We start from the raw sequence: 13,515 nt of genomic DNA on the forward strand, positions 1-13,515 counted from the left end.
AAAGGAAATACTTTTCCCAGACAGCACACAGGGAAGCTGTGGAGCTAGTGCGGCAGGATGCTGGGGACGCCAGGGGTGTGGATAGATTCAGAAAAGGCCACCAAGGGCCATTAAATGTAGGGCTGATGATACAGCCTGTGCTGCTGGCAGGCCCTGGGAGGGTGCTGGGGGAGTATTGCTCTCTGCTTGCCGTGGTGTCGCTCTGTGGTTCAGCATCTGCTACGAGCTGCTGTCGGCTCTGTCTGGGTAATAGCCTTCTGTTTCTGCAGGCTAAGGCGGCAACAGTCATGTCTTCTGCCTTTCCTGCTTTCACAGTAAAGTGCAACAAAACCATGAATCTCCTCCAACGGAGGATCCCGCACCACAGGAATTTGACCGAGGAGAATAGCTGACCTTCTGCTCGGATCGGCCTCACCTCTTGTAGCGTTAGAGCTGCGCGTTGGGCAGGCGGAGGCAACGCGAAGGATACGATGGTCAGCCTGAATGGTGCCAGAAGGGAGGGGTGTGTCCAAGAGCTGTTCCACGAGGAAGCACAGCAGGTATGTCAGAGAGCCATTTCCTTTCGTAGCCCAAGTTTCCATCTCCATGGTCTCTGCACCTCCCCCTGGTCACCTCTGTGGCAGGTAAACAGGACTGAAGTAACAAAACTGCCCTTCTTTTTGCTACATAAACCTGAGGTGTATTATTTAGAAAGGGAAAGGGGGGACTTGGTTTCCAGAGGGCGGGAGGGAGCAGTTGCAATAGGAAAACTGCGGTTTCGCTGGAGTTTCAGGTCTTGGTTCCAGCAGCTCTGAAATTCACTGGTGCCCCAAGTACCAGAGTCCCGTGTCCCCTCTAGAAACGTAGTGTCCTGATAAGAGATGACTGTGTGTGATGGGAAGACCATCTTAACCTACTCTGCCAGTCGCGGTTGGTCCAGCTGGTTTGTCAGCTCATCTAAGAGACTTCTCCAGTGCACTGAGGACCCTGCTTGTCTTGGTGGGGTGCTTGGCAGGGACAGAAGGAGAAGCACCTTGTATAGTTGCAAGCTCTGGAAAGGACCCCTTGAATGCTGTTTTAGGTTCATGTAACATCATCAATGGGGTTAATGCGCTGAGGCTGAGTAGGATTCTGTTGCTGCTTATCCTACAAGAATATAAATAGGGTATTACAGGGAACCTTCTCTTCCCGGGCCCAGGGATCCCAACAGCTCTGCTGCCCTTTCTTCTTAGAGACAACTTGCAGCAAAGTGGTGTCTTAGTAGCTGTTGGTGGCCATCCCACTGTTGGTGGCTGGCTGTTGTACCACTTCTGCAGCCTGCCTGTAAAGCACGAGAGGTAAAACCAAAGGCTTTGCTTTTCTCTAGGTATCTCAAACGCAGACCAGGCCCTGGTGGAAGATCCAGCTGTTTGTGTGGGAACCGGTGCTTTTTGGAACATGGGATGGCGTCTTCACCTCCTGCATGATCAACATTTTTGGAGTGGTTCTTTTCCTGAGGACGGGATGGCTCGTGGTGAGTGAGTGCTGACTTGGTTGAACGTGTGAATAGGCATTTTCCTCCTCACCTCCTTACCTCGTATCTCCATCACCACCCAAGTGGTTTAGATTCTGTGCTATTCATTGTAGGCATTGCTTACGTCCTCTGGTATTTGGTGGCATTTAAAAAAGTTCCACTAAAATGTAAAGCTGAAGAGGTCTTTGTAAGTGGTTTCCTATTTTAGCTTTAGGAAAGAAGAAGAAAAACACAATAACCAACCTTGACAATGAACAGGGACACCCTTGTGTTGTACTGTTGAGATGAAAGAACCGCTTCTCAGGTGAAGTGTATTGCTGTAGTTACAGCTACTTGGCCATCTTCCCAACAGCACTGAAGCAGGTCTCTTCCAAACGTGTTAGTGTTGGAGTCCCCAATGTCTTGAATGGAGAGTCCTCAGTCAGGTGAAATTGTCATCGCTATCAAGGGGACTTCCTCCTGTGGATCCAGAACAGTATCTCACTGAAGGTCAGAGCCTGGAATAGTGTCTCTTCTCCCCTCCTGATGCAAAACGTTGTATTGTCCCTTAAAATTTCCCCTTAGAAGAAGGAAAGCTCCCCCAGAGACGGGCGGGATTTGAGCTTCAGGCAGAGTTCATGTCACAGGCACGAGTTCGTGTCACAGGCACGGTGGACATCTTCCAAAAGGAGCAGGAAGACACTTCCATTCTGTATTGAAAATCGCTTCACTGGAGGCTTTGAGGGGAGCTGCAGTCGTCGTGGTGGAGAAGTTGGGATGATTTTCCTAGCTCCCTTTTCCTCCTGATCTTGTTTCCTCCACGTCTCCTTTGAAAGCAAGTTCCTGCTGGAGCATACGCAAATAAAAATAAAGCCAGTAAATAAAAGAAAAACTGAAACAGCTGGAAGCTAGCATAAAAGGGAAGGGAGGAGAAGTCGGGGTTGGCAGAGAGCTCCCCTGGCAAAGGACTGTCATATGTCGAGCCGTTTGCAGAGTCAGGCTTTTGCTATAAATTTCGGGAGCTGGGGCTGGTAAAGCTTTGCAATTCCAGGGGACCCTAATCTTGCCGAAATGTTCAACAACTATTGTAATGCTACACTAACCCCTTCCAGCACGCATGCATAAATAAGCATCAGTGTTTAATGGGGGCTTTTTCTTCCCACTTTCTCTGCTTGCTATTGTTGCTGTGAGTCCAGCCTTCCTGCCCTGCTCTTTGCGTTAACCCTTTCTTCTGTGGAAACCATTGAATTGCCCATTAACTAGCTGCTGCCATAGCCTGGTGCCACCAGCAGATTCTGGAAAAGCCCAAGGCTACGTGTATGTTTGCATATGTGTGCTTTTTTTTTTTTTTTTTTTCCTTAACTGAAGCGTGTCTTATTTATTAACCCTTTTAGCCTGAGGGTAAGCTGTTGAAGAAAAAGAACAATTGTCCTTTTAAAAAAGGAGTATCGCGTTGTAGTGGGCTGTGGTGCTGACCGAGCCAGCAGCTGTGTTTGTAGCAAACCTTGGCTCCGTTCCCTACTGACCAGTTAAAGCCCCTGTCAAAAGCAGCGGGATGCTGAACCAAAATAGGATTTTATGATGATAGCAACATCCTGGATATGTTTCTGTTGTTTCACAAAAAAGAGAGAAGAAAAAAAAATCTGGGATTTCAACCAACCCCGAAGCCGAGAAGCAGCCTTTTAATACTGGTGATAAACAAACCCCATCAAGGCTAGCATGACCTCAGAAATGAGCATTGCGGGAGCAGGAGAAGGAGCAAGGTTGGAAAGGAGTGATGTGGACATGGCCTGTAATATGAGTAAAGGCAGGGGAAGGGAAGCCAGACGTTAACAAAGTGCTGGGCACTGGCGGAGATCTGATCATACCGTTGGAATCACTGCGCTGGGCTGAGCGATTTGTCAGCAGGGGAAGGTGGGCTGGAGCACGAGGGAAAACTTTTGACCCTGGAAAATAAATTACAGCCATGTGCGAGAGAGTTGGAAGGTCCCGAGCTCAAAAGAGGTGCTTGACTCCTTTTGGAGGTACCGAGTGCCTTCTCTTTCTGAAAATCCGACCTAAATTGAACCCCCCAAAATAGATAGGGACCTGCAGCTGGGTTTGTTCAGAGGCTTTTGCTCACAGTGAGACCACGGTTGGTGCAGCAGCTCCCTCTGCCCCAAGCAGGAATGAGTTGGGTTTTTTTTTTTTTTTCAGTGGGGCTGAATCCTCTGCACAAAACTCCCCCGAGTACAGGGAGAGCGAGAGCCACCTGCCACTCGGCGTACGTCCTGCAGATAAGGCCCAGCGTGCGCTGGTTTATGAGAGTGTTATTTATCTTCCACGCTGTGTTGCCTTTGGGGTTTTGTTCTTTGGTATCTCATTGTTTGGGAGGATCAGAGCTTTTAAAGGTACATGTTCTGAAAAATTAAAATGTGAGCTTGATGCTGTTAATAAATCAGCTGTCGCAAATTCCCAGAGGTTCAATTTTGAACCTACTTTTTGTTATGAAAGTGGTGGGTTGTTTTTTTTTTTTTAAGCATGTCATTCTAAAACATGCAAATAGGCGGTGATCCCTGCCATGGTGGCTGAATCATTGTTTGACCTCGTTCTTTTTAAACCAGAGGACAAAATCGGTGATTCATGCAGGAGCAGAACCTGCTTGTGCAAAGGTCTGTCCAGCCCCAGGACAAGGCAGGTCGTCTTCAAAGGAGCGCTAAGAGGAACTGTAAATTTGGCAATCAATTATGTTAGTTAGATAAGTAGGGGGTGTGTGTGCGCGTGTTTCTTTTAATCTGTAATGACTCCAGATTCATTGATCACTAGTGACTAGAAGCGGATAGGTCCTTTTTCCGTCTCAACAGAGTTGGTGTGAGTTGATCTTTATTTGAAATTTTTTTTTTTTTTTCATTCCAGGGAAACACTGGCATTGTAGTGGGCATGTTTCTGGTGTCCTTTGTTGTCCTGGTTGCCCTGGTGACAGTCTTATCTGGAATTGGGGTGTGTGAGAAGTGCAGCATTGGAAGTGGAGGAGTCTACTCCATGATTTCTACTGTCCTTGGAGGTCAAGTAGGGGGGACCATTGGCCTCCTTTATATTTTTGGCCAGGTAATTAAAAAAAAAAAAAAAAAGAGTTATTTAAAAAGCATTAGAAACTTTGCGGTGCAGATATTAATCTTGTGCTTTCCTGCCGCAGGAGGTAATGCTCCAGGTAAGATCTGAGTAATGCTCCAGTATGCTGGATGGCATGGGGGAGCGCGACGGGGAGCATTCAGCCCCGCTCTGCTCCCCAAGAGCAAGCCTGTGCGTGGCAATGCGCTGCCTGGCATGGGTCACAACAGTGGAGGAACTGGGTTTCTGAACAAGCAAACCATGCAGGACAGGCCCTCCCATCCCAAATTACCCCCATTGCCAGGACATGCCCTTGCTGGTGGGAGACTTGACTTAAAGCGAAGTGGGAGAGGCCAGGGTGGCCACCTAAAGCACCGCGAGCGGCTGTGGGCTGGCAGGTTGGCCTTGGCATGCTCCCCGTGCCCTTAGGGACTGGGCAAGCCTTGGCTGCTTCTCTGCGGGAGCCAGCAGAAGTGGAGCTGGTATGGGAGGAGAGCCGGGTAGCAGTAAGGGCCACAGCTAATTGACTTCTTGAGGTCCAAAAGTCACAGTTCTGGGTTTTCTGAAAGGCCCCAAGGAGCCGTCATGGTGATGAAGCACTGAAATACACAAGTAGTAACCATAAAGAATGGAAAAGTAATCTCTTAAACCTGCAGTAACTTAACCCCCTCCCCCCGTAAAGATGTTACGAACAGTATAAAATGTGGTGAGCAGAGAAGCATTTTTATTGAGGTTTTTTTTTAACTGACTGGCTTGCAGCAATCTCTGAAAACCCTAAAAAAAAAACAAACAAAAAACCCAAAAATAATCCCCTCTTCTTTCACTCCAGATTAAAAGCAAGTGTCCGTAAAATACAAAGTGAACTCAGTTACAAGCCAAGATATGGAAATGGGCCACACATGAGAATCCTTCCTGTCATATTTTCCACTCTTGCGCTCCGAGCGGACCCCGTCTGGGAAAGCAATCAGGTTGCAGCCTGTCCTGAGGGTCGTAAAAACTGGGCTGCGACAGCCCTGGCCCCTGCCTAGGCATCCTGTGTGCACCAGGGGCTGCGGGATGGGAGCTGGCAGCTCGCTTAGGAACGCTTTGCATGCTCCCAAAAGGTGATGCCTTTCCCTTCTCTTTGGCCGTGCTTTCAGCCTGACGTGCTTTGCGCCAGCTGCAGGCTGCTCCCCTGCTACAGGATGCTCACGGAGCGCCGTAACCTCTGTCATGAGGCGAGTCCAGCCAGAAATGGGGGTATTCCCCATTCCCTGGTCTGACTGGGGCAAGTGGGGAATGACTGGCCACGTGCTGCTGATGCCTTGGGAGATGAGAGGTGGCTCAGTGCCCTGGGGCTGCCGCAGAGGTGGGTTCCTGCTGCGTCAACCAAGGTGAGCTGAGACTCGGTTGGGCTTTGCTGTCGTCCTGGGATGCTCCAGAGGAGAGGCTTAATCAGATTACCCTAAACAATGCAGCATGTGTCTGCTAGGTCCTGCGGAGACTAACGCATGTTTGGTCACCGCAGCTCCAACCATGAGGCCGGGGTTTGGTGCTTTTCTTTGCAGTCTCCTTTCCTGGAGTGGTTTGCAGTAAGACCTGTCTGTGCAAGCAGAAGTTTTCCGGGGTCCAGCCCTAAAATCCCAAAGGCAAAGACAGTGGCAGCGATTGTCTGGGCATTGAAAATCAATTATGGTCCTCGCCCAGCGAAGTGCGTGGTTTACGAAGGCTCATAAGGGACTGATTTCTGCACATTTCAGCCTAGAACTCAGTTCTGATTTCAAGACAGGTAGTTCATGAGAAGCCAGCCCATGTCACAGTGCTGCTGGGGCCCTGGCCGTTGTTGTGTGCAGAACAGCGGGGTGTTTGTGGGCACCCAGCCCCTCCATTCTGCTGGTGATGCTCATGGTTCATCAGAGGAAAGGCTTCAAGGAGGCTTGTGGTGCTGAGACTGTCAGAGGCTCGCTCCGCTCTGCTGCCTTCAGAGTGTCCTCGCACATTGCTGTCCTTGGTGTGAAAGGGAAGCAAACTTATTTAGTTAAGAAAACTTAACTTCTTAGAAAATTATGTTGGTCAGGTACAGGGAGTTGGGGTTACGTGATACTGCTTTTGGTCTACAGGGCTTTTCTTCATGTGAGAGGCAAGAACTGCACCTGGTTTTAATGTGTTTATTGGAGTTAGATTCTGTTTGGGGTTTTTTTGGCTTCAGGTCTCAAGTGCAGTTTTTGTGGGTGCCTCAAGCGGAGCGCACAGGGTGTTGTCCTCTGCTAGCTCAGGAGGGATCTGTTTTCCGGAGAGATCCGGCTCCATGGGGCCTTTCAGAAAACCCAGAACTGTGACTTTTGGACCTCAAGAAGTCAATTAGCTGTGGTCCTTACTGCTGCCCAGCTCTCCTCCCATACCAGCTCCACTTCTGCTGGCTCCCGCAGAGAAGCAGGATGTGTGTAGTCCATTCAGTGGTGGTGTAGCCCATGCTAAACACAGGTAAACAAGAATACATCCACTTATTTGGGGACTACCTTGCAGAGTCTGAGACTTCTCTGGCGGAGACATTCACGGTGCGGCTGCCAGCGAGGAGCAAGAGAGACTTTTAGGGTGTAGTTCACCCAATCTGTGCTAGGTGTCTGCTTATGATGGAAGTGAATCCTTCTCCAAGATCTCCAAGTTGTAGGTGTCCGAATCTGAACAGGTGAATCCCATGCACCTTGCCTGCTGAAAACCGTGCATGAACCCACAGCTCCTTGGTATGGGTCACTGAACACCCTCAGTGGAGTGGTGTTGGGTCGGTCCAAGTGGGATCTGCAGCGAAGGAGGGGTCTGCTCTGACTCTTGCTGGCTTGGGTGGTGGTTTTCTCCCTTCCAGTCGTGTGGGAGCTGTGCTGTACATCCCTCATCCGTGGACGGGGATGGGGGAGTTTGCAGGAGTCAAGGTCACACCACCTGTGCTGGTGTGCAGCTGTGTGCCCCAACCCGGTTTGCCGGGGATGCCATGCACTGGAAAGGGTTATTGCAGAATGTCAGCTAGTAGGAACCTCTGGAGGGAAATGCCCTGGTATTTAGGATTGCTGCCCCACAGTGGGGTTTGAGGCCTGAACCTGTGCTGTAGAAGTCCTGTCCTGCAGACTCTCAGCCACCCAGGGCAGAGCGCGTGTCCTGCCCTGCAGCAAGACAAACGAGCAGCTTTCCCCGGAGCTCAGGGGGCATGGCTTGCACAATGCGCTCTCCTCAAAAGCGCAGGCTCCGTTCCAGCAGCGAGATGGGGAGCCAGTGAAACATCAGACTTTACATCCAAACTAAACACAGAGTTAAAAATAACCCCTGGGAGGCAACGAAGGGGGAAGCAAACTGCCGTTCTTCAGGCAGGTGTTGAACTGGGACCCTTTTCTTCAGAGAAACAGAAGAAGGGAAGAAACTTAGAGGTTGGCTCATCCTTTTCTCCCTCTGAGAAGCCAGCATGGTTTCTCCTGGAGCATTAATGGACAGTAAATTTTAAAGCCAGTGGAAAGTTGCTGGGCTGCTGGCCCTAGCGCCCAGCCTTCTCTGTTCACCTGGGCAGTAGGTATGCTGCCCTGGCAGCGTGCTGTCTTACAGCAATAAGGTTCAGTCCCTGTAGGCCAGAGTAACATTAAAGATTTTACTGTGACAGCAAATGTCTGTCTGTCTGAGCAGAGACCCCCGCCCAGCCTGGCATGGGGGCTGTGGTTGAGGATCCCTTGCTCTCCCGCAGGGCACTCACAGAGCTCTGTCCTTCAGTGCGTTGCAGGTGCCATGTACATCACTGGCTTTGCGGAGTCCATCGCAGATGTCCTGAGCCTCAGCAACATCTGGGCAGTGCGCGGCATCTCCCTGGCTGTCCTGCTGGGCCTGCTGGGGATCAACCTGGCCGGGGTGAAATGGATCATCAGGCTCCAGCTCCTGCTGCTCTTCCTACTGGCCGTCTCGACGCTGGACTTTGTCATTGGGTCCTTTACACACCTTGATCCAGGTAAAACTGGGGGCTTGTCACACTGTGCTCAGGAGGCATTAATCCCCCGGGGTTTTCTCCTTGGGTATCTTTGTGAAGTTACACATCTGGGTAGAGGTAGTGTTCAGCGCTTCCAGACGTGTCCCCTGTCCTTTGGTACCGATCTTTTAGAGGCAGCCCCTAATTTTGCAAGGAGTAAGTATTTCCAGAGAAGTCCAGTCCATCTTCATGACTGAAGATGCGTTATTAATTTAGGCGTTTAACCTCGGGAATCAGGCTCTCAATGTGTGCGCTTGTTATACTTGTATTGCACTCGGAGGTTTTCTAACAACAGAGAGCGGCTGTGTTTGCAGTCTCTCTTTGTAGCTTTCTGCTGTCTAACTCCGCGTTAAGCACTGTGCCCACGAAAATGGAGGATTGTGCCCTTGCGTTAAGGAGATCTTCTCCCCAGAGACCCCTGAGGTCACTTAGATCCTGGCTGTGGTGAGCTGTGCCACCAGCGCTGGCCCCAGGCTGCACACCACTGGATTTGCTGCCCAGGGCCATGTTAGGGAGCTGGGTGGGCCGGGACAGGTGACTGATGGGGTTTCAAGGAGCCGTGGGTGCAAGTCTCCCCCGTTAACCTTCCCCAACCTGACTTCAGCCTGCAGCGGCAAGGCGGAGGTTTGGGGCTCCCACCTCCAGCCCTGCTTGCACCCTGAGCCCTCTTTGCCTCCCTCCGTCCTCATCCCCCAGAGGTGCTTGCACGTCTCAAGCCGCGGGGAGTTGCGGTGGAAGGGGTCCATGAGTGCCGCAGCAGCCACATCAGCAATAACGAAGTGTAATTAGCTGAGTAAACAGAAGGTGTCACCTTTTTCTTGGCTTCCCCTGTGTCCAGCAGCACCTTAGGGGGTTGCAAGCGACCCGCTAAAGTCAGCTTAAAGGAAAGATCTTCAATTTTGATCTAGTTAGGATTGAGCTGCCAAGTTGGGCAGCAGAAGGTGAGTCACGTAGGTGTCCATAGCACCGATGGCACGGCTGTGTTTTCACACTGCTGCGTTACTTTGTGCTGCTGGTATGGTGTGCAAGGGCGGTGGGGTTGGGGCAGAAGCTGCTGCACCATCAGCTGCTCCTTTCTCGGAGAGAGCCTTGTGGAAAGGTGTTTGCATTTTATATTTAGCATGTAAAAAATGCCCCAAATGAAAGCCGGTAAAAATTACAGCAGACACTTGCAAATGAGAACGAAGTGAGGACAGTTGTGCTTGGTGTGGTGTGTTTTGCAGAGAAAGCAACTGACCTGCTCCAAACAGCTGCATTTCATCGGAAGTTGTTTTCTAAAGGAAATGGGGGGTGGGGGGTGTTACATTTCGGTTGTGCTCGGAGAAGACCTTTAATGTGGACCTAGAGACCTTTCTAATAGTAGAGAGAAAATGAATGCTTGGGGTGAGATCTGATGGTAGGAAAGTGAACATGGGACCAGGAGGAGAGAATTAGAGGAATACAAACGTCAGCAGGAAACATGCCCAAGTTGAGGTCAATGTAGTTGTCTTTGATTTCCTCCACTGCCGAGCACTATGTCATTTTCTTCTGACAGAAAATAGAGAAAGGAAAGGAATGAGGCAGTTGAGCATCGCAGATGCTGCAGTTTAGCTGTGGCTGGCTGAAGAGAGGAGAGTTTCCAGGACATAGAAGAAGGTCGGGCTGATGGTGGCTGGATCCAAGCCCAAAACACCAGCACCCCCGAGCAGTGCTGCCCATATGGTGGGACCTGCGGCCCTAAGGCTGGTTAGGGAGAGCTGTGGGTTTCTTTGCTTTTACAGACAGCTTCTGTGTGAGAGAACGGTTTTGAGTCCAGGCTGAACAGTTGGTTCATCCCAAGTCCTGCATTTCCCCAGCAGGCCTCTGAGTGGTGTGTCAGCACCAACGGTGAGCGCTGGCCTTCAAGAAGCCTTCTGTCTTGCACGCTTTCTGCACGGCATGGATGGATGCTTGTCTCCTGGGTACGATTGCGCCCGTCAGCAAAGCATCCTTCCTGCAAGGCAGCGCAGGAGGCTGCGGGTGGGACGTGCAGGTGTTGGTGAAGCTCCATCCTTGAGAGTTGGCTGATGGCAGTGGCGGGGTGCGGTGCATCTGAGCCCAGCACCTCTGGGGAAGCATTTGAGACCCCTTTGGGGTGGGCAGTCAGCTGATCAGCTCTCTGCAGCCTTCACATGCATGCAGTTGTTTTGGGTTTGGTTCTTCGGCTGCAGCAGTGACTGAGATATGCAGGGCAGCATGCAGGGAGAGCCATGGGAGAGGTAATTTTTGGGGACGGACCTGTGAGCTGGAAAGATTTCAGCTGACATCTTGCCTGGGTTGCTTCCTTGTTTTAGGACAGCTTTATGGGGTCTCAGCTTGCAGCGTCAGGTCTCGGTCTCCGAACCTGTAAAATGGGCCTCGTGCAGTCACCCTGCCTTTCCTGCTCCTACCATGGCAGCCTTTTCCCTCACTTCACATTTCCAAGTGCTGCACGCATACCAAAGGACTGCGCATCTGCCAAGCAGCAGTTATTTGGATTTAAATGATCTCCAGGAATGCCTGTCCATCTTGAAGGTCTTAAACAACTGCCTTTGTGTGGTTGCGCTGGGTGGAGTCCCCCGCTCTTCTCCCCATTCCCTCAGCTCACACCCAGGCACACACCAAATCGGATATTGTCCAAGCACTCACTCCCTTCCTGTGGTTTGCCTTTATTTTTAGTTTGAGGACGGAGCGTGTTTACACAAAAGGGGGCTTCTCAGCAGGGCTTCCCGCTGCTTTTTCTCTTTCTTCTTTTTTTTTTTTTTTTTTTTTTTTTTTTTTCTCTTTTCCCTCTATTGCTGTGGCTTGCTCCCGCTCCGAGAGCCAGCCGGGCTCCAGCAGCCTGGAGCTGGGGCTGGAGGTGCTGAGCAGTTCCAGCAGACGGGGAGTGCTCTGGGTCCCTTGTCCAGATGCTGCCGACCCCGCTGAGGCTGCAGGCAGGCCTGCCTGCTCCCTGCCAGGCTGCGGCGTCCCTCTGCCTGGCCCCAAGGGCTTTCGCTCCTTTCCACAGGCTGCCTTGCAGGGTGGGGTGGGACTGGCTGATTTTTTGGAGTTAATCCTAAATCCTCCCCTTGGCTCCAGCTGGCGCTTCCCCTGGGGACGGGTCACCATCCCAGGCTGGGATCTCGGCCAGGGGTGGGTGGCGAGGAGAGGGGCTCCCCGTGCTGTCTGAAAACCAGCCTCTTCAAGCTGTCTCTGGCTGCTCACCTTAAAATTCAGTCCCACCTCCAGAAATGGAGACCCCTGTGCTCCTTCCTCGGGACGGAAAACATCCATATTCTCTAGGCACAGCTTGCTGTTTTTACCAAACCTAAAGCAGGTGAATTGAAATCAGGCAGTGCTCGACTTCTCGACCCATAACCAAGACCCAGCGCTTGCTGCACAACTGCATGGTAGCAATGCAGGGTTTTCTTGGCTTGCCTACGTTTGCGTTTTAATTCTGGATGTCCATACCTCAAAATCAACCTCAGTTATTTTGGGAGGAGCGGTGAATGTAAAGGAGAGGATGCTCCTCTCCGTGACCAGCTCCTCAGAACAGTATGTGAAACTTTTTGGCCTTTTCACGTCCCAAATGTTAGAGTCATGGAAAAAGAAGATAAGCCCGCAGTTAATGCCCACTCTTATTTTCCTAGCATATCTCTGCTAATTTTTGTGTAGGGTGACTCCCAAATACTCCCTTTCAATTAGGCGCCTGCTTTCCTGTTTTGGCAGTGGCTCTCAGGTGCCCTGTTGAAGCAGAGCAGCTGTGGGAGTGCGCTGAGGGGGGGTACTGGGGGGAGAGCTGGTGTTAATTTGATTGCGCTTTGTTGGGGAGATGAAAGGAATCGCAACATCAGCAAAAGGGGCCCAACAACAGACTCTTAAATGTCTGGGGGGAAGAAAGAAAATAGATTTTATTGGGAATTGAATAATTGGAGGGTGGGGGTCTGACCCCTGGGGACCCCCAGGGCTGGGACTCCCTGTCCTGCAGCAGACGGTGCTACGTGCCCCAGGCTGAGCCCCTTTCCTCCTGGCTGGGGAACCCGGATAGTTCATTTCTCGGGGACACGGGGAATCTTGAAAGGCATGTTGCTGTCAGGGTGCTTCTGCTTGGGATTGTTTTCCATGCAAACCACATCCTTTATGCTACCCTCTTCGGCTTTAGCTTCCTGAAGCTGCTCGTGCAGAGCCCAGAAAACCCATTTATTATCCTTACTTCTTCCTCCTTCGGAGGATTCATCCCCCTCGGGTGTCCTGCGGCTGAGCTGGGGGAGCTGATGTTCTCCCGTGGGTACCGCTGGAGAGGAGCTGTGGGAGAGGAGCTTCGCCTGGGGCTGCTCCAGCAGATGGGGAACCTGCAATTGTTAAAGTGATTTATGTATATAAACACTCTGGTGTTGTAAAGATCCCTCAAACGGTGCCTCAGGGGCTTTGATGGATTGAATTAATTAAACGTATTCCCACATACTTAATACGAAACTGATCAAAGCGTCCTAATCAGGGGCTTTTCCTTGCCTCTGGGTTGTTTTATTTTATTTTTGGGCACAAGGGGTGTGCCCCAATTTCATAAGAGAGGGTGCAGGAAGGATGTGTGTGTCAGAAGATGATCTGCAGCTAATCCCAGAGGCTTTATCCAGGCTGATTGCTGACTTCCTGGACTGAGACACATCTGGAAACTGGCATCAAATTCCAAGTAGAAATCACTGAGCGAACGGCAGCAGAAAAAAAATCCCACTTTGCTACCGAACAAGGTAGACACTGTGGTGAATAAAAGCAGGAGGCTGCTAATACACTCTTTATTTATTAAAAAACGCAGGATTGCTTTCCCCAGGTTTTTCCAATTATAGCGCATTGAATGGCCCTGACATCACTCTTGAGCTCGGGCCAGCCTATTCAACAGTCTGGCGAAGACATTTATTAACTGGTTACCTGCCAATTGTCTGGGCTAGGAGCTGTGGGACAGATGTGTTTTGAAAAGTGATAACATTGTTAGGGC

At 50.8% G+C, this 13,515-nt stretch overlaps 1 protein-coding gene across 1 annotated transcript in view; it reads left to right on the top strand.

The window, feature by feature from the left end:
• The first annotated feature begins 470 nt into the window (after nt 1–470).
• The window catches only part of SLC12A8 (solute carrier family 12 member 8), a 49,464-nt gene continuing 36,419 nt past the window's right edge, over nt 471–13,515 (top strand). The window contains exons 1-4 of the mRNA XM_075710922.1: nt 471–539; nt 1,346–1,492; nt 4,367–4,558; nt 8,294–8,525. Of these exons, the coding sequence (XP_075567037.1) occupies nt 471–539; nt 1,346–1,492; nt 4,367–4,558; nt 8,294–8,525 (640 nt within the window). The remainder of the gene's footprint in view (nt 540–1,345; nt 1,493–4,366; nt 4,559–8,293; nt 8,526–13,515) is intronic.

The sequence above is a fragment of the Pelecanus crispus genome, chromosome 5 (assembly GCF_030463565.1).
Source record: "Pelecanus crispus isolate bPelCri1 chromosome 5, bPelCri1.pri, whole genome shotgun sequence".
Classification (NCBI taxonomy): domain Eukaryota; kingdom Metazoa; phylum Chordata; class Aves; order Pelecaniformes; family Pelecanidae; genus Pelecanus; species Pelecanus crispus.